A 25250-nucleotide genomic window follows, 5' to 3' on the forward strand; every position below is an offset into this window, starting at 1 on the left:
AACTTTTCACAGGAAATGACAAATGCAGTTTTGACAATTGGTGTACAATAATTTATTCATTCTACAGAAAATCAGGATGAACACATGTTTGATTTATCAGATTTGGAAATGTCACTGAATGACATTATAAATCAGCTTCCAGTCCTCATTCCAAATATGTAGATATTTAGGGCTATATTACAGACTCCTGAGCAACCTGTGACATGGAAGATGTACTCTTCTGGAGGATAATTTTTCATTAAATGTGTGCCTATGATCTGGCCCAGCAGTGAGTGATCTATTGGAATCTTGCACAATTTCTAGGAGACTTTGGAGGAACAAGCTTCCTTATTCTGAATGTATAAGCAACTACAGCAAAGGAAAATGATTTTTAATCTGATGTTGGACATCCTTAAGAACCTCTTCTCTGGAACAACTGGAATCAACAAGTTGACAGGAAGGATTCTCCATCCTTCTGTAAGATTCTTCAACTCTATTTAAAAAAGAGTAAGCAATGTTACAAACGGAACCTCTTCAGACTAGAAATCAGCAGCCAAATAAGGGTGGATTTGAATGTAATCAATACCCTGATTTAATTTAGATTTATATTCTGCTTCTTTTGATCTATATTCCCGAAGTGGTGTCCAACACTCATGAAATAGAAACATTCAATTTCAAATCTTTTCAGTTTTCAAAACTAAAACCATAAAAGAAATGGATGCATAAGGAGGAAGGAATGTGGAAAGAGTGTAGAAGGAAATATGTTGAAAAACATCATTCTAAAAACATGGTTAAGAACATAATATGAGTTGTCACGTTGGACCAGACAAACGGCCCATTTTCCCAGTATCATGATTCCAAGTAGACATCCATGTGTCACAAGAAAGCTGAAAAGCAGAACCTACCAAGAACAACTCTCACCTGCTGACTGCCCCCCAGCACCTGAAAATCTTGGTTGTCCACATTCAGCTATCTTGGCCAACAGACCTATCCTGAAAAAATGTATCCAGTCCCTTTTCAAATCCATGTAAGCCTGTGCCATCGTCAAACTAAGTGACACTAATTTTCTACAAATTAACTACCTCTTGTGTAACTTTCAGTGCAATCCAATGCAGAGTTACTGTTAGAGTTTTATTTTGTTTGTTTTGTATGTTCCAGGCTTCTAGTATTATGCAATAAAAGTGTCTTTCTCCGTGGAACATAATTTTGTAAACGTCAGTCATGTCACTCCCTCAGACACCCTTTTTTTCTAAACTAAAGAGTCCCAAATGTTTTAGCATTTGTTGATGGGGAGGGAAATCAGTCCAGCTGATTCAAATGTTTTATAGTGACAGGCTATGTCACTGCTTAATGGCTTGTCCACACAGGATAGCTGTTCTTACCTAAATCTGAAACACACTTCAAGTATATAAGCTCAATTAAAACGGGTTGGACATTTCTTATGAGCAGCCTAATCCTATGTATATTTATTCAGAAGCAAACAAATAGAAACTTCTTTCCTATCACATGTTTGTAAGATTGCAGCTGTAATGTACATATTGACAAAAATAATTGTTTTATGGAGCCATGCAGAATCTTTTTACCTAATAATTAATGGTGCCAAAGTTACTTGTGAGCATCAGGAATGACAGGTTTTTGCACTTACTTCATTTTCTCAGCAGAGGAGCCCTCTAACTTTTGAAGTGAAAGAGGAAAAGGGGAGATGAAATAAGGACAATCGGGAATCAATATCGTAGAGCAAAGACCCCAAGCAACACCTGGGCCATTAAAATCTTTGTTCTCGTGAAAGAAAAGAGAAGGAGAAAAGAAAGAAAGGAGAAAGAGGGGAAAATATGTTTGAAGTGTCAGGCAAAGCAGAGCCTAGAGATGTTTTTCTAAACTATATTTGAACTTCCTTTTGATAAGTTGCCACTCCTTTTTGGGTAAACACCCACCATTATGAAATAATGTAAACAAAGTTGCACATTTGTCTGAGAGGTACAGGATATTTAATAATTACTACTGCGGTGAAATCTGGATGGCACATAACCATAGTTTTATTGTATGGAGTGAGGGAGGAGATGAAAAACACAAGGAAATCAGGTGAAGCAAACCTATTTGAAAGAACTCCAGGCTGCACCGGTGACTGAGGATCTTCCCCACTCTGGGCCTTTCCCCACTTACCTTAAGCCCCGCGCTACTTGAGGAGAGTAGCGCGGGGTCCCCCGGCACTCCCCACGAGAGGGGTGGCGACAGCGCAGCCGCCCCAACGCTGCCGCGCCCCCTCAGCGTGCGGCATCCCTGGCGCTCTTGCAAAGGGTGCCTTTTGATGACCCCGCGCAGAGCGTGGGGTTGTGGGGACACTGGGGCGCGCGCCAGGGATGCCGCGCACTGAGAGCAGCATGCGGCATAGGGGGGATAGGGGAGAGTGGGGAAAGGCCCTCTAACTTCTTTCATTCGTCCCTGCCAGTCCTGGGAAAGCTGATCCCTGCAGTCACATGACATGCATGAAGTAATCGTCACATAAATTAGGGAGCTGCACTATGGAGAAGGAGAAAGATCACGTTCCCCATTTCCTTAGCAAAATTGTGATGATTGAAGAGTGATTCCTTTCCCTCACCCTCCTCACTGCAGCCACAGACCTCTGTGAGTACTATTTTTTTTCTGCTCCTCTAATCCTTGGAATCATTTCCCACAAAGTAGGAGAAAAAAGGAATGTCTCATACAGAGAAAGTAACATCACTGTGGAGAGAAAGAAACACTTAATCCAGGATGTTGTAGTTATTTGACTGCAGTATGCCCTTGATGATGAAATCAATCCTTCCGCTCCTGCTTGGCAGAATGAAATTGGTGGGGTGACAGGATGAGGCGGCAGGCGAGTCTGACTGTTCCATCCTAAACAGTGTTACATTCTTCTAAACCTAACCATGTTGTTTATACCATGACCTCTTTTCCCCATTCCCCTACCATGTGGAACCAGAACTGTGTGTAGTTCTGGCTTTCTTGATTTGAGGCCACAAGACATAATGATATCAAAGGGTTTAGAACATAGGTGTAAAACTCGTGGCCCTCCAGATGCTATGGACTACAGTTCCCATAATCCCCTGCCATTATCATGCTGGCAGGGGATGATGGGAACTGTAGTCCATAACATCTGGAGGGCCGTGAGTTTGACACCTGTGGTTTAGAACTTACTTTTGGCGAAAGAATCTGTCCACTTCCAGCTCGGCCTCCTCCCTCGTTTTCTCTGCACCTCGTCCCTGCAGCCTCCGGATTCGTTCTGCAGAACTAACTGTTAGCAGTATCACCAAATCTGGTTTTAGAAGGTCTTCGGGCCAGCAGTATACTGGGTGATGCAGTGGAGGGAGATCTGACACTTTCCCACTTATTTCTGTGGCAATTGCATAAGCAGCAGTACTATGCCAATACCTGGGAGATTATACACAACGCTGTAAGATTCATATTCAAGCCAATACAAAACAATAGATTCTGCCTATAGAACATGCCATGTGATGTTGGAAACACCAGAACGATATAATTCAGTAGATGTGCTTTATGATGATTGAGATTTTTTGAGTAGCATCAATCACACTGGTACATACTGCTGAAGAAGCAGTGACGTGGTGGTTAAGAGCAGGTGCATTCTAATCTAAAGGAACTGGGTTTGATTCCCTGCTCTACCGCTTGAGTTGTGAAGGCTTATCTGGGGAATTCAGATTAGCCTGTGCACTCCAAACACGCCAGCTGGGTGACCTTGGACTAGTCACAGCTTTTTCGAGCTCTCTCAGCCCCACCCACCTCACAAGGTGTTTGTTATAAGGGGGGAAGGGAAAGGAGATTGTAAGCCTCTTTGAGTCTCTTACAGGAGAGAAAGGGGGGATATAAATCCAAACTCTTCTTCTTCTAATACATTTTGCCTAAAGAGTCCAAAACACTACAGTATATGCCAGCAGTATGTTCGTTGTTCCTAGACATCTAGTGGGGATAGCTTAGGCTGGCTAATGGTGACTTCCTCAAGACGTACAGTGACCTTCATAGCTCAGTATGAGTTTGAAATCAAGTATGCCCAGTCAAAAGTCAACATTCTACAAGCACCACAACACTAGCTGTAGTTTACAGCTCTTGTCAGGGGTTGAAGTGATGAAGTAAATGATGGACAGCAACCATAAACAGCCAAATACAGAGCACTAGCATATAATATATCCAAGGCAGTTCAGGGCCCCAAATTCTCTCTAGTTAGGAGTTATTAATATTTTTAAAATACCCTATAATCTTACCATATAATTGAGCAGAGTATTCCTGATGATGAACCAGAAAAACTGAGGGCTGCTGGGAAGTGCGGTCCTTGGCCATCCGGGAGGGCCCAGATTTCAGCTCCTCAGAGGAGCAAGGACTACACTTCCCAGCAGTCCTTCCTGTAGAAAGCCATACTCCCCTCCTCCTCCCCATGGTGTGCTTCTCCCTACCAGGACTAGGTCCCTATGGTAAGCTTTGAAAAACTTTCTTCCTGGGAACACGGGACAAACTCTGTCAAGCTGCAGCTGAGCTGGAAGAGTCCATTTACAAAGTTAGGGAAGTCTGTGTGTGTGTGTGTGCACGCGCCCGGGGGGGGGGGGGGGGGGGGGGAATCTGAGAAAGGAGAGCCTGTTTGGAAAGTTAAGGGAGCCTCTCTGTGTGGGTGTGGCCATAGTGAAGGAATCTGTAAGTAACCTTTTTCCCCACGGAATAATTAGGCTAGGTTTTTGTTATCTGTAGTAAATTATGGGGCCAAGTGGGGAGGAAAGGCAGGAGGGGTTAACCCACCAACAGTTTTCTAGAGTCTGTTGTATCCATTTTTAAAGTGGGCTTTATTGCTAGTTACTGTATACAGTGGAACCTCAGTTTTCATTGGTAATCCATCTGAAAAGAATCGATGAAAACCGAAACCGATGAAAACCGAGGCAAACTTTTTCAAAGGAATCAATGTAAATCCAATTAATCCGTTCTAGGCACTCAAAAACATACTAAAAACACATTTTTGGTGAATAAACATAGTGTTTAATGCTGAAAACAGTAACAAACAATAACACTAGGACCCGTTTCAGAGCCAGTGGACCAATGTCGCACCAGAAAGCTGTCCAAAGAGGTCTGTTTCTGACGCCTCTTTAAGATTTGTCTGAAATGGGGCAAGACGTTGTCATTAAACAAGTTGCAGAAACGGCCTGCAACAGCTTTGTCTGGGTGATTTTTCTCCACAAACCCCTGTACCTTACTGCAAATCGATGAAAACTGAGACAAAATTTTCACTGAAAAAATCAATGAAAACCAAAACTGATGAAAACCGAAGGCAATGAAAACAGAGGTTCCACTGTAACTGAGGACAGTTGCCTGGTCACATATGGGAGAAGGCAACTCCAACCGAACAATTCACAATCGCTGGTATCTCAAGGAGATTTTTATTTTATCCCATTTTACAAGAGTCGAGTGAGAGTCAATAGCCAAAAGACAACCATGACAAACTCTCTATATTTACTGCTTCCCAGAAAAATAGAGAACAAAGAAGGTATTTTTTATCTTACTGACCTGTCTACGATCACTGGTGACTTAGTGGATTCTTTTGCAATTTCCGAAGCAACAATGTAGTTGGTCAGAGCATAAAATGCTCTTCGGATGAGTGTTGGTTCATCATCAAAAATCTTTCTCCACTGGCTGACACAAGATGGAGGGGACCTTAACATGATGGCATTCAGTGAGTCCTTCAATGACTCAGTTATTGTGGTTTTCCCTGTTTTACACCAGAAGAAAAACACATTGATTATTCATAGGACAAGTATTTATCAGGTTGATAAAAATCAGATAAAGCGTTTTCCTTCTATGAAGCAATGTGATATCCAGTGCTTCAAGTAGAATGGTGGCTTAAGTTTGCAGGTACATATGTAAGTACCATAAAGTTGATTGCACTATAAACTATGTTGTGACCCGCCCTGAGCCCTGTGGGGACAGGGTGGGATAAAGGCCAAATGAAATAAAATAATAAAATAATATTGCAGCTGGCATGGTGACTGGACCAAGGGGCTTTCAAGGCAAGTGAGAAGCAAAGGTGGTTTGGGGTGCTGTGTGGTTTCCGGGCTGCATGGCCGTGTTCTAGCAACATTCTCTCCTGACGTTTCACCTGCATCTGTGGCTGGCATCTTCAGAGGATCTGAAGGCGAAAAGTCAGGAGAGAATGCTGCTAGAACACGGCCACACAGCCCGGAAACCAGACAGCACTCCAGTGATTCTGGCCGTGAAAGCCTTCGACAATACAAAGGTGGTTTGCCACTACCCTCTTCTGCAGTCTTCCTTGGTGGTCTCCATGCCACCTTCCCTCATGTCACGAGCAAAGGAAATCACCAGCTCAGTGTCAATGTTTTTTTACAAAATAAAAACCCCATGTATTAGAACAAAAATCAAATTAAATAAAGATAAGTACATACACACAGCTACATCTGCTGTGTAGACTTTATCTCTGGATTCCTTTTTGAGCCTTCCCTGGTCCTGTCAACTAGAACTGTGCTGGGAATTCCTTGTTCAAAACATAATTCCCAGGTGCACGAGGCCTGATTTGGACTTGGTATGCATGGAGAGAAAGCTTAAGCCTTTTCCTGGCTCATGGGGGAGACTATGAGTCTAGGGAAACCGAACTTTGATTACTTACCGCAAAGGTTCCTTCTGCTCTGAGGAAAGGAGGGCATCTTCATATGTAGGTTGTTCTTATTGGTCGCTCAGAGAGGCAGGACTTACCTTTGGCATTTTATCTCGCCGTTGGGCTGTTGCTAGCCAGTTTAACATTTTCCAAGCTTTAGAGGTTAACTAGAACATAACTCTAGTAACTTAGCACCCAACTATGCAAGTATTAGAAACGATATAGATTTCTTAGTCCAGAGAAGGATAGTTATGGGGGAGAAATTGCGATTTTACTCGTGTGTAGTGTCCACTGTTGCTTCTGACTCCTTCCTGGAGAAACTCTGGGACCTGGCCCAGCCCTGGATTGAGTGATTTAATCTTTTTATGGTTACACCACCTGGTGAAGGCCTCTGAGAAGTGTTATATATGCATTGATTAGACAGTCTCCTTCAAGTCATAATGGCGTCTATGACCTCCTTGTCATAGCCTAGTCCTATGAGCGCCATGCAGTCAGATGGAACCATTCTAGCTATCGATGAGTGGACCTGGTGGAGAAAGGCAGGGACTGGCGATTGTCTCCACTGTTCCTGAGTGGATAGTTTTAATAATGTAGGAAACCGTGGTCTCTGTAGCCATTCTGTAGCTATAAAGATGAACTCTGTCTTTTCCTTCCTGGTCTTCCTCAGTACCTTTTGAATGATCGGGAGAGGAGGGCTCAGGCTTCATGGGCTCATGAGGGACCAGGGCTGAGACTTCATGGGCTCTTTTGGGAGCGAAGTCTGCCTTCCTGTTTAGGGAGTTCTTGATAGCACCCAGGCCATTTACAGATAGTATGTCAGAGGATTTTAAGGCTACCATGGGGGCATCTACAAAGGGTAGTTGCAGCAATTCCATAGTCTAGCTTTCGAGGTTGTGTAATTTCTTGGCTGAATTGGGAAATCACCTATGGATATAAGTTTCTGCCACTCGGCTTTAATAAGCCTTTCAAGGTATTCTGGAAGTGCCGGCAAACATTCCTGGTTCTCCTTAGATTTAGCCCCGTCGCCTTTGTTCCCCTCTGAGCTGCCTGTTTTAAGTATGAGAAAGAGCAAAAAGCAGAAAGAAGGATAAAGATTAGAGGCTCAGAAGAGTCCTCACCAAGCTGCTCTCCCTATACAAGGTAGGAAACTAAACTGACTAGTAACAGCCCAACAGGGGGATAAAACCTCACTGAAAGGATTGTTTTTTTGTGAATCAGGAGGTAAAAGGCCTCTAACTGTGCATGCAGCGGTGAGATATATTTTCATGTAACAGGACACTGCCATTTTTATAATAATTTATTTATGGCACTGCGGTTGCCATAGGTGCTTACCTGTTGCATCCAGTCCTTCAATAACTATCACAGGAAAACTTCCCCTTTTTGGAAGTTCAGAGCACTTATCCACCAGATCAAGGACTGCTTTGGCTTCAGGAATCAGAGTTGTACACTGTAATTGAAAAATTAATTCAGAAGCTTCCACTTGCAAACAAGCACCTTAATTAATCACTTTCAGAGAAAAAAATCTACCACTTTTCTACGCTATTAAAACAGTGACCAACATTAATGTAATCAGCTACCACCACAAGTGTCAGTGTACAGAGGAAACAAACGCAAGTCTGAAGTGAGAGCTGTCATGTACATATTGTTGATATAATCATGTTTTGAACAAACAAGTGTACTATCAAGGAAAACAGGGAGTATGTGACATGTTGTTTACCATGACTCTGCTATTCTGCCCTGCTACAGACTCTGCTGAGTCATACCTGGGTCCACTGATACTTTAACTACAGACAGACCCCTTGCTCAATAAGGGATAGGGGTTCCCCCCCTGCAGCTGATTTAACAAATCAGGTATTTGCAAAGTTAAATTGCCTGCTTGAAAGACTGTATAAAAAGTGTCTTTGAAATGTGTTCTTTGAACATTGTTTTTTGACTGACATTGTTCCTCTATTATTGCAATACAAGCTTATCTGCTTCGTTAAATCAATCTGTGTCTCTGTGTTAACTGGGAGACTTGGAATTTTCCAAGTTTCAGGGCAATCTTTGAATAACTTTATAGTCTATGCATGCTTCTTTGAATCCTATCCATAAGGAACCTTAGAAACATTGGCCTGAAAGAGCTCCCCACCTACCACAGCCACAAACCCACTTTTAAACATTCTGCCTGACAAAGAGTTCTGGGAGGAAATTATTATTTTGGCTGCTCTAAAATAGAAGATATTTCTATCTGCCATGGGGGAGAGTGGTAAGCTGCAGTATTGCAGTCCAAGGATCTACATTTGCTTCCCATGGAAGTGGGTTTCAGGCAGCCATATCAAGGGCCCCTTCCGCACATGCAGAATAATGCACTTTCAATGCACTTTGCAGCTGTGCAGAATAGTAAAATCAACTTGCAAACAATTTTGAAAGTGGATTGGAAGTGCATTATTCTGCATGTGCGAAAGGGGTCAAGGTTGACTTAGCCTTCCATCCTTCTGAGGTCAGTAAAACGAGTACCCAGGTTGATGGGTAAAATGTGGACATCTGGGGAAAGCCATGGCAAACCACCCTGTAACCATAGTTGGCCTAGTAAATGTGATGTGATGCTACCCCATGGCTCAGTAATGTCTGGGTGCTTGCTTGCCTTTGGGGACTGCCTTTGCCTTAGAAAGTAGTACTTGATTTTTGTTTTTGGACCTAGACCAGTGGTTCTCAACCTGGGGGTCATGACCCCTTTGGGGGTCGAATGACCCTTTCACAAAGGGTCGCCTAAGACCATTGGAAAACGGTCTTTTTATATTTTATATATACCAATTTTATGGTTGGGGGTCACCAGAACATAAGGAACTGTATTAAAGGGTTACCGCATTAGGAAGGTTGAGAACCACTGATCTTGACCCAAACGGCCACCTTTCCCTTTCCTTTTTTATCTGTACTTCGAACAACCTTTCAGAGTTGAGCACTACAGGGAGGTGAGATTCATCTCAGGAGCTTCTTCTCTGGGCGTTGAGAGCGCGCTCACCTCCTCCAGGACCCCGCGGGCTGCCTCTCGGGAGCGGAACACGGCGGCGTCCAGGAGGTGAGAAGCCGCCGGGTGGCGGGCGGGCTGCGGGGCCTGCACCACGCGCGCGCGACCCACCAGCTCTTTCCCCTCGGCCGTCCCTCCCAGCCGCCACAGCGCGCGCCACAGCTGATTGTCGCCGGCCTCCTGGTAGACGCACAGCTGAGCCGGCGCAGGCAGGGCCGAGCGCAGCAGCGCCTCCAAGCAGCGCTCCATCTCCGGCGCCGCCTGCGCCAGCCGGACCAGGAAGCCCTTCTCCGGCGGGGCGGCGTCGAGGTCCTGGGGGTCGTACGAGAGGAGCGGCAACGCTTCGCTGTCGCCTGCAACGAAAGGCGCCTGGCTCAGTCTCTGCTGCAACCGCTTGTGCAGCCGGGCCGCCCGGACCCGCTCGCGGGGGCTTTGCGCAGCAGGAATGCAGAAGGAATAGCATCGCCCCGGCGAGGGCGGGAAGCCCAGAGGGCGGGCGCCGTCGCTGCCGTTCGCGGTGAAGTAGACCAGCTCGGAGCCGGGCAGGGCGGCGACGAAGCAGCGCCCGGCCTCGACTGGCGCGGCGTGGAGAGGAAGGGACGACATCATGGACCTCAGCAGCAGAGATGGCAACAGCCCGCCGCGGTGGACCATGAGGGCTTGCAGGGACTGGGAAGCTCCGGCCGGGAAGAAACGGCCCGCGCCTCCCTACCTTGCAGCGTCAGAGCGGGGAAACGAAAGAGAGCAGGGTGGGGACGGTGCCGTCACCCTGGCAGTGAAACGAAACTGAGCGCCGCCCGGTTGTGGTGCAAGAAGGAAAGTGCAGATTCCTCAAGTGACCAACTAGTGTGAAACGGTGGTCTGCCCCCTTTCCGATAACCCCGAACATTTTTTCCAGGCTGAATGCTTGAGAAGAACTGGACTTGCAACCTTTATCCTTATGTTTGATTGCACCTATTCAACCGAAACTTAACCACTCATGTCTCATGTTATCATTGCGGCTTTCAGTATAATTGATAACTGAAATGTGGAGATCACTGAAGCTAAGGAAGGTCCCCCCCCCCCTCCCCTAGGAACGATAAAAGTATGTCGGAGAATATTCTGCCAAGCATCATGGAGCAATCACTGTTGACAAAAAGGTAGGCTCATTCCGCACATGCAGAATAATGCACTTTCAAACTGCTTTCAGTGCTCTTTGAAGCTGTGCAGAATAGCAAGATCCACTTGCAAACAGTTGTGAAAGTGGTTTGAAAACGCATTATTTTGCGTGTGCGGAAGGGGCCATAGTCTTGGAAATCCGGAAGTGGTACTAGAGAAACCCATGGTTGGGGAAATAAATAAGTGGGGTGAACTCAAGAAGTGTGATGCAGAGCCCAGATTTAGGAAGGTGGCTGGCTGGATTAACTTCTAAAGATGAGCAAAATTTTTGCAATATGGGTAGCTTTCTGAGTATGTGGGGACAGCACCTTATACTCAGGCATCCTTCTTGATTATTTCTCTTACAGGAATGGTGAGAGGTTACCCAGGTCTGACAGAACTCTTAATATTGCAGTGTTGAGCAGGAATAGATAGGAGACATTATAAGAAAAGATGGGGTGCAGCTCTGAAAATTGTGACAGAAACCAGGCATTGAAATATAACTAGCAAAACACCCATCGCTTTGACAAATGTGGTGAGATGGCAGGCTTGGCTTGCATATTGCAGAGATGGATGGTTTGGCCTGTGAAACCTCAAAGACACCTCAGGGATAGGTGTGCATACAATGCCACACTCTTGAGCTCCTGTCAAGGGCAACAGGTGATCATTTTCTATAGTAGTGAACGACTTCTCATTCTTGCAGGAGAGCACACTGAAGAAAAAAAAATCCAGAGGTGCCATTTTTCTACAGCTAGTCGTTTTGAGTGTCAAGACCGTTGATTAAACAACACCCTTGGCTGAAATCTATACACTCAACTTCAGAAAGCACATGAAATGATATTCCCCCTTCAGCGAACTGGTGCAGCTGTCTTATTTTATTCATTGATTCTTTGAGGCCCTCTTTTTCTTCTCTTGCTCTCCCTCTCTCTCAAACACAGCATATCAACCTCTCCTGTGTTGTTTACTGTACAGCTTAAAACCAACTGTTGGAGCCTTCGCATTGCTGTACCCTTGTGTTGGGAAAAACACACTTTTTGGATTTTTGATTGTCAGATTGTTAGGCACAGGGCTTAGCCCTGCCCTCAGAGCTAAGGCTCTGTCTGGTTACTTACAAATAACCATCCATAAGCTTCTTCAGTGTTTAGAGTTTTATTGTTTTAATTCTGCGCAGAAGAGGGAACTCTCCTCTGTAGCAACAGGGAGGAGGTTCAAAGGGGCTGTTGCTTGTGTAACATAATTTATACCTTCTTACAAACATCCCTCCTTGTCTTCTTGCTCATTGGTTTGAGTCAAGTAAACGTAGACTTGGTCATCTTATCCCACCTTTTACCACACCTTTCCATCCCATATTTCTAATGTAACACCTCATGTATAAAATTTCTATAACAACTACTGGTTTTTATAGCAATCAAGTCTTCTGCTAATTTTTTATCTCCTTGGTGGGACCCTATTTTTTTTAACTCAAGGCCAGTTTTTGGCTGCTCTGAGTTTCGTTTTTCGGTGCCCTTTAAATTACCTTTCTGTTTATCAGACTTTCAGCAAACTTAATAGTACAGGCCCCATCAGTTTCGTTAGCTTAGATGAGTTTATGTAACCTGCTCCACCCTTTTGTGCAGGCTACTATATGTGTGTATATATATATGGCTTAAAACACTGTGAACTATATATGTATACATATCAAGATGGGACACCCATCTCTTTCCACACAAAGCTTTTCTAGCTTCTTTTGAGCATGGGAACAGGGTGGGGCCAGTTGATTTGCAGCACTTAAGATTTTCTTAACAGATGTTTAAATTTGTGGCACAAACATTTCCAATTTGAGAGTGGAAAGTGCCTGATTAAAAGGGGGGGCTGAGAGGGAGGGTGGCATAGCCTGATCCCATCAGATCTCTAATGAATCTCAGGCCGTTTCCGCATGGGCAATTCATGGCGGCCTGGAGACGGTAAAAACGCCGTCTCCAGACCGCCATTCGCACAGGGGGCGCAGCTGCAACGCAGCCGCGCCGCCCGCCCGGCCTGAAGCCGGCGTTTCCCCAGAGCGCTTCCCAGCGCTCTTTTTGGGGAAACGCCGCCGTGAAGCCGCTGCTGAGCGAACGGCAGCGGCTTCACGCCGCCTCCCCCACCCGGCACTTACCTTGTCCCCGGGCCTCCGGCGCGTCGCCGAGGCCTGGGGACATGCCGGGTCGGCCGGGCATCGGCGCTCCGTGGCGCCGGCTGCCCGGCTGTTCCCAGGACCGTCCATGTGGACGGTCCCAGCGTCGTCGGGTCGGTGTCATAAACGCCGACCCGGCTGCTTCTGCCTTCGTGCGGAAACGGCCTCAGGAGTTGTAAGGGAGACCTCCAAGGAAAACTCTGTAGAGGAAAGCCAAGTCAAACCACCTCAGCTTAATCACTTGCCTTGGCTATGACTTGATGGGACTTTAAACACACATACACATATAAAATATGGAGGGGAGATCAATGCTAGCTGTTGCCTTGGGCACCCTGGATTCCCACTAATGCATAGGTGTCAAACTCGCGGCCCTCCAGATGTTATGGACTACAGTTCCCATCATCCCCTGCCAGCATCATGCTGTCAGGGGATGATGGGAACTGTAGTCCATAGCATCTGGAGGGCCACGAGTTTGACACCTGTGCACTAATGGATGTCAGCCATGCCAGCAGGGGCTGATGGGAATTGTAGTTCATGAACATCTGAAGCGCCAGAGTTGGGAATCTCTGGCATAAGGAAATCACTGAAACGAGGAAGGTGTTTGTTATGTATGTAAATGGCCAAAGTATCCATTCTTATTCAGCTACATTTCTGAGCCTGCACAAAACTGAAGAGGGAAGGAATTGGCAGAGTCTGAAGGTGGCAGAACAGCCTGTACCATCGGAGACCCACAGGTAGCAGACTCCAGCTGCCAGTGTTCATTTGCACAAACGCTCCTTGCAAACAAAACCAGCACAGCAGGAAGAGCCGCCTATCTTTGCTTGGGATGCTGGTTTTCCATTAGCAAAGGGTTTAGATTGTTAAAATAGTCTACTCTAGACTGGCACAGTCCATTTTATTATTTCTGTTTTGCAGCCACTTCAGGGTAGAAACTGTCTTGGTGTGATTATGTAAATGCACGGAGGCCGGATTTACACAGATAGCCAGTGAGGTGTGCTGGTTAGACTGCTGGACTAGGATATAGGAGACCCAAGTTTGAATCCTTGCTCTACCATGGAAGCTTGTGGGGAAATCCTGGACCTTGCCTACCTCACAGGGTAGTTGTGGGGATAAAATGGAGGAGAGGAGAACAATGTAACCTCCTTTAGGCCCCCATTGGGCTGAAAAGTGAATGAGGCAAATAAATAAAAATACACATGCAGGAAAAGGAGGTGATGCAATGGATTCTATGTACTACCTTAGATGGTTAAAAATTCCCTGCAAACGGAAAAACAACAGCCCGACCAGAGTGATAGTGGGAGCTTTCTCCCTGTTGTACTCGTTCACTATCTCCATGGGCTTTTCAATGCAAACGTTTCAAAGTTGGCATCTATCCCCCGGGTGCTGTGGCTGGCACCATCCCCACCCCAGTGATCTAGGTTTGCATGCATCCGACCAGACCTGCGGAGGCTTTGGGGAGGGTCGCCTTGTAGCCAAGCCAAGTTTGCCTTCTCGGTAATGGAAACCGAAACCGGCCTTTTCCCTCTGCGGGCTCGGCGGTCACATGCGCCCAACCCCTGTTTGTTAAAAAGGCGGAGAAGGGCTCCCCGGCTCTAGGTAGCCCGCACAGCCAGAGCGCTCGCCATGACGGTGGTCCGGGCAAGCTGCTGCGCCTCCTCTTGCGCGTCCTCGGCGCCCTGTGGAGCAGCCTGGAGCCTTTCTGCGTGTGGCGCTGGGGGGTGTGGGTGCCCACTCCACCGCTCGCCTCCAAGGCGGGAGTTGCTCCAGGGCCGGTGCCGGTCAGCGTCAACTACCACTTTACGCGGCAGTGCAACTACCGATGCGGTTTCTGCTTCCACACGGCCAAGACGTCCTTCGTGTTGCCCCTGGCCGAAGCGCAGAGGGGGCTCCGTGGGCTCAAGCGGGCCGGTGAGTGACGGCTGGTGTGGCGGCGGCACAGAGCCAGGCTGCTTTATTTCTGCAAGGAGGTCGCCTGGTGCCTTTAGGCTGGTTGTCCTAGCACCGCAGAAGGAAAACAAAGGGAGACGCAATATCTGGCAAGCGCTCCAATTTTGTCCAGAAAAAAAAGTTTGGTAATCACGTAGGCTGGGTCAAAACGGGGTCGACCCTCTAATGTGAAGGGTGATGGTCTTGGATCATCTGTTTTCTCAGTTTAATCTACCTCGCAGGGTTGTTGTAGGACAAAATAGAGGAGGGGAGGGAGTACAGTGTATGCTGGTATGGATGGAGTAGAAATGTAAAGTAGAAGTGGAGACTAGAGCTGGTCCTTTGAATAAAAAAAAACCCTCCCAAATAATACTCTTTGTTTTTGGCTGACAAAAAAGATTATTCCATCTCAAAGTCACAATACAGAACGTCACAAATATAGCAGAAGAGCAAGAATTTCAACAGAACAATCTATACATTGATCTTGAATCAATTAACAAATCACAAGGAGGGGGTAGCCACTCCCCAATATAAAGTATAATTGCTGATTATTGTATTATATATTGCTGATTATTGTATTATATGTGTATGAGTATTAAGTACTGATTACTATAAATAGAGTATTCTTATATTTATTTATTTATTGGTTCCACTTTTATACCGCCCTCCCCCAAAGGGGGAGGGCGGTATAATACTTCCTTGAGTTGTTGGCAAGTTTATATTGGGGAGTGGCTACCCCCTCCTTGTGTTTTGCTTCTGACTAAGTTACTTGCCTTGCTTTGTTTTCATCAATGAACAAATGCGATGTTGTTGATTAGCAGCATTTATTGGCAGGCAAGGAAACACCCAGTTTGTTAAATCCAGTTCTGGTGAACTTGACTTTTGTTATCCCCTTTATTCAGAAATATCCCCTTCTGTTTTCCCAAATAATGTGTGAAAGTTACTTAGGAGCCAAGGTGCCCCAAGGTCAGATAGAGATAAAGCCACCTAGCCTCCGACCCCCACAGAGCAATGGAAACACCCTGTTTCCCAAGGGAGCAGAAGATACCTGGTAAATCTACAAAGCATGTGAACCCATAAAGACAGGATCAAGGGAAGAATGTCCCATTATAGCAGGCTAGTTACATATATCTTGTAGTGATTACTACAAGTAGTGTAATGATTACATTGAAGAAGAAAAAGAAGAAAAGTTTAGATTTATATCCCCCCTTTCTCTCCTGTAGAAGACTCAAAGGGACTTACAATCTCCTTTCCCCCCTACAACAAACACCCTGTGAGGTGGGTGGGGCTGAGAGATCTTCCAAGAATAGTGACTAGCCCAAGGTCACCCAGCTGGCATGTTTTGGAGTGCACAAGCTAATCTGGTTCACCAGATAAGCCTCCTCAGCTCTAGTGGCAGAGTGGGGAATCACACCCGGTTCTCCAGATTAGCGTGCACCTGCTCTTAACCACTACACCACATTGGCTCTTGAGACAGGAATGCATCTCAATCAACTAGATACAATCACCACCCTTATATTCTGTAGCTACTACATTGAGCTAGGAATGCACTTCAATCAACTAGGTGCAATCCCTTACAAGTATAGAAAGAACCAGTTGGCATACATTGCATTATTTATATCACATATCATAGCATTGAATATAACTTTTATGAAGACCACTGGCTACATAGACTGGTGGATCTTCAGGGTGTGGGCCAAATTTCTCATGAGTCAACAAATGATAAAAAAGGGAATTCATTTTTTCTGCATAGATGTAAGAGAAATGTTGCATGGCTATAGTTTGAACTGTTGTTTTGTCAGCTGTTAATGAATCCCATATATCAAAATTCACAAGTGAAAAATGCTTTTATTAGGGTTGCCCAAAATACATGGAGTGTTCAAGGGTCATCTCTCAAACACAGTTTTCACTTGCGGTTTTCTTTCTGCTGCATCTTAGGTATGGAGAAAATTAACTTTTCAGGAGGAGAGCCATTTCTTCACAAGAGAGGAGAATTTGTGGGGAAGCTGGTAAAGTTTTGTAAACAGGAGCTAAAACTCCCAAGTGTGAGCATTGTGAGCAATGGAAGCATGATTACAGAAAGGTGGTTCAAAAGTTATGGTGAGAGAAAGCATTGGTAGATGTTTTATTTAAAATTTTTACATGCTTTTAACTTTTTTTTAATAGGGAGGAAATCTTAAAAATTAGGTTGATTGAGCGTTTTGCATGTCAGTCATTCTCTTCAGGGCAAAAAACATTGACAAAGGATATTCCTATATTGCTGAAGAAAGAGGCTATTATAATTAGTTCTCAATGGTAAAAGAAAAATCTACAGAAGATGTGTTGAAGAATTGCGGTATGATTTGGTCACTACTGAATGTTTAGAAATTGTTTAAGGCTTGTGTCACTTGTTTTAGCCTCAAACAAGGATTTTTTTTCCTCTCTATTTTTTTCTTTTCAAAACATCTGTTGGTTATTATATCTTTTATTTGGCAATCCTAAGTATTCTTAAAAACCTTATGATAGTGGAACAATTCCAGAAAAGCATATTTTATTGTTTTAGCTGTTAGGTTGGATTAGCACAATGTTTTCCCAGGCAGCAGGATTTCTGTCCTCAGAGCATAACTTTCCGCCCTCCCCTTTCCTGTGGCAGTTTAACATTCCCACTCCAATACTGTTCCCAAGGAGAGGAATTCTGTCCTACAACAGGAGAGAGGAGATAAGAAAGTTACCATCTTTGAACTGAATCTTTCTGCCCATGGAAATGCTGTCCTGGATCCAAGCCTGTGTGTTTTCATATGTATGGGGGTGGACTTTTTATATACTAGTGAAATATGAGATTGTCTTTTCTCTTTTGGTTGTATTTTCAGGTATTTTTACAACATCTTGTTTTAAATTGTTGGTATTATTTATAATAATATTATAAAACTGTCACAGTTCTGCTCATACAGCTTTATAAAAACAGCAACCAAGAGGGCCGTAGCGATGAAAGGGACAGGAAAAATTATGTTGATTTTTAGAAGGTTGACACAATGGATTTATCCCAAGTTGACAAAAAATGTTGCACTTGTTCTGGTGGTTTCTAATGGTTCTACTGATAAATCAATCAACAGTGAATAAAACATAATGTGGGTGTAAATATTTGTTCCGTATAGCCTTGTTACTTTCAGGTCATGTTAAAAAGTGGGGCTAGGCACAGGACTGAGTAGAATTGGATAACTCTGGCCCAATGGTATTGATGATCACCGTGTACATTGTCTGTTTCAGGGGAATACCTGGATATTCTGGCAGTTTCTTGTGACAGCTTCAATGAGGAAGTCAACGTTTTAATTGGCCGTGGGCAAGGAAAAAAGAACCATGTTGAAAATCTCCACAAGCTCAGGGGATGGTGCCATGATTATGGTGTGGCTTTCAAAATAAATTCGGTAATTAACAGATTCAATGTAGAAGAGGATATGAATGGCCAGATTCAGGCACTAAATCCTGTCCGCTGGAAGGTAAGGAAGAGAAGGGAATCTTCAGTGTTTTCCCTTTAGCAAAACATGTGAGAAAAATACAAAAATTTGCCATGTTGAGAATGATGCTGCCCTTAACACCTGGGAACTAAGGACTGTCTTAAGGACAGTTATGTACTTTCAGAGACAGGTTATTAATGGTCTCCCATTTGTTCTGCATAGGGGTGGTACATCAGTTCTGCTCCAGTACATAACCAACCTATGAAATCCTGTGAGCTCACTGGAGATTCACTGATCCAGTCATAGTAACTGAATTTGCACAAGTTCTGGAGTAACAGGGGCACTCCTGCCCCTTCCACACATGCAGAATAATAAACTTTCAATCCACTTTCACAGCTGTTTGCAAGTGGATCTTGCTATTCCACACAGTAAAATTCAGCTGCATTGAAAGTGCATTATTCTGCATGTGCGGAAGGCGCCATAGTGGTGGGGAGATTCATGACATACTGGCATCAGATGTCATGTTTTATATTATAGTATACATAATGAGAAAGAGGAGACAAAGTAGTACCATCTCCATGGTCCCTCCCACACATGCAGAATAATGCACTTTCAGTCCACTTTCACAATTGTTTGCAAGTGGATTTTGCTATTCCGCACAGTAAAATTCAGCTTCAGAGTGCATTAAAAGTGGATTGAAATGTATTATTCTGCATGTGTGGAAGGAGCCCATGTCTCATAGAATCCCTCATTCTGCTCTGAAAGGTTTTTATAAAATACCTCCTACAGCCAGAGGTGTTAATAAACCTTTTTCCTGGGATTGTACACTGCTGAAATTACCCCTCCACTCACACACAAACTTCAATCCCACCATTTATATTTTAGTATGTGTGTTTGGGGGAGGGGGGGGATTGTCAAACTCTAAATGACCAGCAAAAGTTTATTTTTAAAATAATGCCAACTTGCCTTTCCTTGATGTGTCACTAAGCTGTTTGTCATGCCCCTGCCAGGCTCAGCTGAGTCCAGGAATTCAGGGAATTCATTGCCTTGTGCTTCACCCCCAGCCAGCAACAGTAGAATTGTAGAGTAAGACTTTACCTAGAAACCAGCTCAGAAGCTTGGGAGCAGACCCTGAGCCACAGCCAGGGACCAGCTCAGAAGCTCCTCAGCCTCCTGGCCCCAAGCCAGCCACAGGAAGCTTGGCTTGCTCTCCCCCTGCATCCCCAGAGCCCTGTGAGTGGCAGGATAAGTGTGTGTGGCTACCTCAGCAGCAAGGTGTAGTGTCTGCAGGATCAGGACTGACATGATGGCCAGGTGCAGGCTGCTGGGGTAACTTCTTGATAAAAGAGGCAGGGAAAAAGGAAGCTGTGCGGAAGCAATATGTCTGGTTGCCGCTTTTAAAGTCGTCTATGCTAGTGACCTAATTTTAAACTTAATCATCCCACTTCTTTCTTTTTCTCCCTCTTCAACCACTTATATCTATAACACTTGGACAGCCCAATCTAGATGGGGGTGGGGGCATGAATGTGCTTAGGTTGTGGCACAGGGCTGCACCAGCATGCCCCCCTCCCCGCACACACATGCACCATATAAGGGGAATAAATGCATTGGTGGTCAGCTGTTCCACAGCTCTGCAACGGGTGAATCCGGAAATTGGGGCTGCCACAGAGCTATGCTAGGCTCTGGTACAGATGTTGGTGGGGGGGCGGAGGACATTCCCAGTGGTGCAGCTGTTGTGACACCAGCCCTGGACTTACACCCGGCAGCGGGGAGGCAGCGTTTTTGCTGCTTTCTCCCTCCCTGGAAAGCCTATTGGGGGTGGGGGGGGAGTGCACCGCGACCTTCGCTGCACTTCCTTTAGCCACCACAGAGGATCTGGATTGCATTTGAAAAACTTTTACTCCATTTTATATCAAATACACACTGACACACGCCCATCACATACAAATGCAGTTTCAGTACATAAACATAATATCCAGAAGAAGCATCCACACACAAACATTCTCTCTCACTATTATGAGCACACAGGCAGACAAACCACGCGCACATCATGTGCATACTGTCCCCCAGTGTGGTGAGAGCCAGCGTGGTGTAGTGGTTAAGAACCGTGGACTCTATTCTGGAAAACAAGGTTTGATCACCCATGCATCCACATGAACAATGAACTCTTATCTAGAACTGGATTTGTTTTCCGGCTCCTACACCTGAAGCCTGCTGGGTGACCGTAAGCTAGTCACAGTCTTTTTCAACCCCAGAAAGGGGAGGAGTTGTAAGCCGCTTTGCGCAAAGCGTGATATAAATCTAATTCTTCTTCCCTCTCCTAATAGGGCAGTCAATAGAGGCCTTCTCCAGACGATGGGTGGATGCATAGTCATTTAATATTGCATTTTTATTGTGCTGTCAGAATCAATTGCAATTGTCTTGCCCACTCAGAAAATCCAATAGTGAATGATTAATGTAATGGAAGCCTGCTCTCTGTGGACTCCCTTTTAGACACGAAGCAAGTTAGGGTAGCAACGATAGACGAGGCTTTTCCAGAGTTACCGTCTCACCTTTGGAATGCTCAACCTTTGAAACTTTCCTGACAACAACTTTTAGATGTTAGGAAAAAGAAAAAAAATCTTTTTACTCAAGTTTTTAAATTGTGTTTTTAAAAACTGTTTGCAGTTTGCTCGTAATAAAAATTTTAACAGAAGGGTCCAGGGAGCAAAATGGCTAAGAGGCAACTCCATGGCCCTGACTTCTTTAATTTTTTTGCCTGTGTTAGAAATAAGCCTTCGCCCAGAAAGCAGAGAATTAGGCAAATAGTCACAGGGCCTTTTGTGCCGCTACATGTGTCTTCCAGCTGAAGGCAGATCCTGTTCTGTTATATGGAGTACCACTGACCAAAGCCAGGATCAATGAGAGGTGTGACTCATGCTTAAACTGCCTACGCTCACTGTCAAACTTTCCCAAGTGCGTTTCTAGCCCAGCAATCTGGAAGTTGCTGAACCAGCCCCTCGTGCTAAGGCCTGGATAGCACCCTTTTCTTTTAGACCAGTGATGGCGAACCTTTTTGAGACCAAGTGCCCAAATTGCAACCCAAACCCCACTTATTTATCGCAAAGTGCCAACCCGGCAATTTAACCTGAATGCTGAGGTTTTAGTTTAGAAAAAACCGGCTGGCTCCCTCTTCCTCCGCCCCACCCGCTTGAGCAGGGACCAGCCTGCTGTAGCCTCCAGCAAGTCCCGCTCTATGACTCTCTAGCATTTCTGCCTCCTATGCACTCCCCCCTCTCAGGCACCACCAGCCGATTCCTCCCTGCTCATCACGGTGCACGCACATCGTGCTCAGTGGCCCAGGCCAGCCTAGATGTGTGTGTGTGTGGGGGGGTGATTTTCCACCCCCCACATGATGAACTCTCTGTGTGTGTGCCCACAGAGAGGGCTCCGAGTGCCACCTCTGGCACCCATGCCATAGGTTCGCCATCACTGTTTTAGACTAAAAAATTATAATCCATCAGAAGGCTGCTATCTGCACTATTTGGCCAAAGACAGATTTATAGATTCATGGCTGAAATCTGTGGATGACAGGCTAGACAAATTGGCCCTTTCCCTTGAAACCCATAACTAAATGAGTCTTTATTCTGCATGCAAATTAAATCTACTGGCATACAGTTCAATAAATGGAGCATGTGCTGCAGAGCATGACGAGTATGACTGCTATATTATTTGGGCCTCCCGATATTGAAGACCGTACCTGCATATTGTAAGCTCCTAACACTTCCCAAAGATCGCATACTATTTGCTAAGGCAAGACTAACTGTACAATCCAAAGGGTGGGGTCAATGAGGCCTCATTGGAAGCAGTGGAAGGTTGCTGGTGCCACCAGTACTGCACAAAATGTCATGGATACTCGTGCAGAGGGACTTTACTTGGTGGTGGTGCGCTGTGGTGCTGGAACCTGGAAGTTTCCCCCCATGCTGTTGTTTCTGTGCCACAGAAGGCTGCACCACCATGCAGAGGCGTAGCAAGGGGGGGAAGCACCCAGTGCACCGGTGCGTCCTCCACCCCTAGAATGTCCTCACCACACCTTCACAGTGGTGCGTCCAGTGCATCGCGCCCTCCTCCCCCTTGGAGCTATGCCTCTGCTGCCATGGGCTTTCAACGGCATTGAGTGGCGTAAGTCCTATCCCTTTATGGGATTTCCTGAGAGAGAGAGAAGTTTCTCTTTCTCCCCTGGCGCCTGTGCTGCCAATTGCCTCTAGGGAACTATCAGGTAGACTTTAAGGGATCACCTTCTCTAAGTTTTGCAAATTAGAGGACCGAGATACCATCTGACATTTCTTTATTGATTGTAAGTCATACAATGAGGTCTGAGAAAACTGGATTATTAAATATATCCAAAACTGGAGCTCTGCTGCAAACAGGAACTTTTATCCAAGTTATTAGCAGATACTGATTGAAATGGGGCTGCCCTTGGTTTAATAGGTCACACACTGGCATGCTTGCCCCAAGGTTATATTTAGTGAGCATATTAACAGTACTATCCTAAGAATGCTCTCCTGTAAGTAAGGCCCGTTGAATAAACTTGAGTATTATTTTGAGCAGACCTTCTTAGATTGCCCTGTAAGTGCGATTAGTGTCCTTCATAAAAATTAAACATTATGGTGTTGTTCATCTCTATGAAAAAGCCCAGTGGGCATATTTTCTGGTATGTAATAGCTTTATGCTAGCAAGTCTCCAATAACTTAACATGGTTGCCCTTTTTATTACTGTAGAAAGAGACTGTTAAGCCCACTCCATCATATTGCCGTGTGTCCTGGAAGTTATGACCAGCAAATCTAAGCAACCATTTTATGTCCCTTAGGTATTTCAGTGCTTGCTCATTGACGGAGAAAATACAGGGGAAGATGCTCTGAGAGAAGCAGAGAAGTTTGTCATCAGTGATGAAGAATTTGAACTGTTCCTACAACGTCATAAAGATGTTTCATGCTTGGTGCCTGAATCTAATAAAAAAGTAAAGTTATAACTCTTTTGACTATTAATAGAGCCGCACCACCTCCATCCACAATGGGGTTTTTGGATTGCACTCAAAAAACTTTCACTCCATTTTATATTGAATATATATGTATCAAAGAGGGTAGGAACACACACTTTGAAACCAGAGGCCCCCGATCCACCATGGTTCAGTCTAGTAATGATAGCTTAATGTGTTTAAGCATAACACTGTCTGATTAAGCCAAAAGGCTGGGTGGGGATTCTGTCTAAAAGGAACATTTAGGGGGGAGGGGGTATCTGAGCCCATTCTTGACCTGTGAACTTGCTTTCCTACAGCTTCTCTCCTTGAGTGTAATGGTGTCAGCCATTAGGATAAAAGTTCCAGGCGACAGGGCCTCGAAGGAAATGCACAACAGATCTGCCACCGCTTACGTGCGTGTTGTGCTCAGATTCCACCATCCGTCCTTTTTGTCATGTGTAAACACATGAAATTGCTGCTTCTCACATTTAATTTTGGAAGTTGCTTCATTAGGGCCATGACTTAGATTTCTGGAACTGTATTTTTTTTTAAAATTTAATTATTTTGTTTATTGTTATTTTGTTTACTTCAGTACCTTGCCTTTTTCTCCAAAGGGGCTTATGGTGTTCTTAGCTCCTCTGTTTTATCCTCACAACAACTTTGTGAGGTTGTTTTGGCTGAAATCTTTAAAATCTGCTGTTGTTACAGTTCATAAGACTTGAAGCAAGTAGATCTATTAATATCCTATTTCCACTTCTCTTTTTTAACAGATGAGAGATTCATACCTAATTCTGGATGAATATGTAAGTCTGTTAATTTCTTATTTTGTTTACACCGCTAAAAAAATGTCCCTGAGTTAGATCCCATGGATAATTTCTGTTAACAGACAGGGCAATTTTTACCCACTCCCCCCTGCTTGTACAAACTTCTGACTTCTCCCTATGCCAGTGATGGCGAACCTTTTTGAGACCGAGTGCCCAAATTGCCACCCAACCCCCACTTATTTATTGCAAAGTGCCAACCCAGCAATTTAACCTGAATGCTGAGGTTTTAGTTTAGAAAAAAACAGTTGGCTCTCTCTTCCTCCGCCCCACCCGCTCGAGCAGGGGCCAGCCTGCTGTAGGATCCAGCAAGTCCCACGTGCACCGCTCTGTGCCTCTCTAGCATCTCTGCCCCCTCTGCGCCCACCCCCTCCGGGCAGCAGCCACCCAGAGCACAGGCACCAGGCCCTCCAGCCGAGTCCTCCCTGCTCACCACAGTGCACGTGCTCAGTGGCCCAGGCCAGCCTAGATGGGTGTGTGTGTGTGGGGGGTGATTTTCCACTCCCACATGATGAACTCTGTGTGCGTGCCCACAAAGAGGGCTCCGAGTGCCACCTTTGGCACCCGTGCCATAGGTTCGCCATCACTGCCCTATGCTGATCCGGGGAAGGGGCGTGGGTCCCATGTTCCTAGGAGCAGCATTATGTGGGCATTAAGGGCTGAAGTGAAAGACTGTGAGTGAAGAAGTCCTATCAGCTGAGATTTATCATCCAATCCAAGCCCTTGTTTGTGATACAAGCTTAGCTGTTGAAAATCTGAGGGAGGGAAGGATTTTTACTGTCAGGACGCTGTTGCAGGGAAGAAGCCATTACTTATAGCCACCCATTTAACTTTAGAACATAAAAGCACTCCGAGAAGAACTTTTAATTGGAGATCTTAATTGATAGAAAGCTCATATGGAATATACGTAAGAACATAAGAACATAAGAACAAGCCAGCTGGATCAGACCAGAGTCCATCTAGTCCAGCTCTCTGCTACTCGCAGTGGCCCACCAGGTACCATTGGGAGTTCACATGTAGGATGTGAAAGCAATGGCCTTCTGCGGCTGTTGCTCCCGAGCACCTGGACTGTTAAGGCATTTGCAATCTCAGATCAAAGAGGATCAAGATTGGTAGCCATAAATCGACTTCTCCTCCATAAATCTGTCCAAG

General features: G+C 45.2%; 2 protein-coding genes across 3 annotated transcripts in view; one reads left to right on the plus strand and one right to left on the minus strand.

Moving 5' to 3' along the window:
* Positions 1 to 10368, minus strand: CMPK2 (cytidine/uridine monophosphate kinase 2). 2 transcript variants are annotated; one of them, XM_048498271.1, is made up of 5 exons: positions 9624 to 10368; positions 7955 to 8069; positions 5521 to 5722; positions 3154 to 3387; positions 1 to 472 (listed from the first exon to the last, which is right to left on the minus strand). In XM_048498271.1, exons 1-5 carry the CDS (start codon positions 10281 to 10283, stop codon positions 349 to 351), a joined length of 1335 nt encoding a protein of 444 aa, XP_048354228.1. In that variant the 5' UTR covers positions 10284 to 10368; the 3' UTR covers positions 1 to 348. The 2 variants fall into 2 exon arrangements, with proteins under 2 accessions (XP_048354228.1, XP_048354236.1); XM_048498279.1 differs by having other exon boundaries at positions 378 to 472; positions 3150 to 3387.
* RSAD2 (radical S-adenosyl methionine domain containing 2) overlaps positions 10282 to 25250 on the plus strand; it is a 20790-nt gene continuing 5821 nt past the window's right edge. Inside the window, exons 1-6 of the mRNA XM_048505951.1 lie at positions 10282 to 10404; positions 14490 to 14826; positions 16783 to 16944; positions 18091 to 18320; positions 23128 to 23277; positions 24048 to 24080. Coding sequence (XP_048361908.1) covers positions 10282 to 10404; positions 14490 to 14826; positions 16783 to 16944; positions 18091 to 18320; positions 23128 to 23277; positions 24048 to 24080 — 1035 coding nt within the window. The remainder of the gene's footprint in view (positions 10405 to 14489; positions 14827 to 16782; positions 16945 to 18090; positions 18321 to 23127; positions 23278 to 24047; positions 24081 to 25250) is intronic.

This window comes from Sphaerodactylus townsendi, linkage group LG01 (genome assembly GCF_021028975.2).
Source record: "Sphaerodactylus townsendi isolate TG3544 linkage group LG01, MPM_Stown_v2.3, whole genome shotgun sequence".
Taxonomy (NCBI): Eukaryota; Metazoa; Chordata; class Lepidosauria; order Squamata; family Sphaerodactylidae; genus Sphaerodactylus; species Sphaerodactylus townsendi.

Coding starts and splice junctions, on each gene's coding strand:
- CMPK2 (XM_048498271.1), bottom strand. CDS start 10,283: ATGGTCCACCGCGGCGGGCTGTTGCCATCTCTGCTGCTGAGGTCCATG. Junction 5,723..7,954: donor TGAAGGACTGGATGCAACAG/GTAAGCACCTAT, acceptor GGTGTAAAACAG/GGAAAACCACAATAACTGAG. Junction 473..3,153: donor GACAGATTCTTTCGCCAAAA/GTAAGTTCTAAA, acceptor TTTTTTAAATAG/AGTTGAAGAATCTTACAGAA.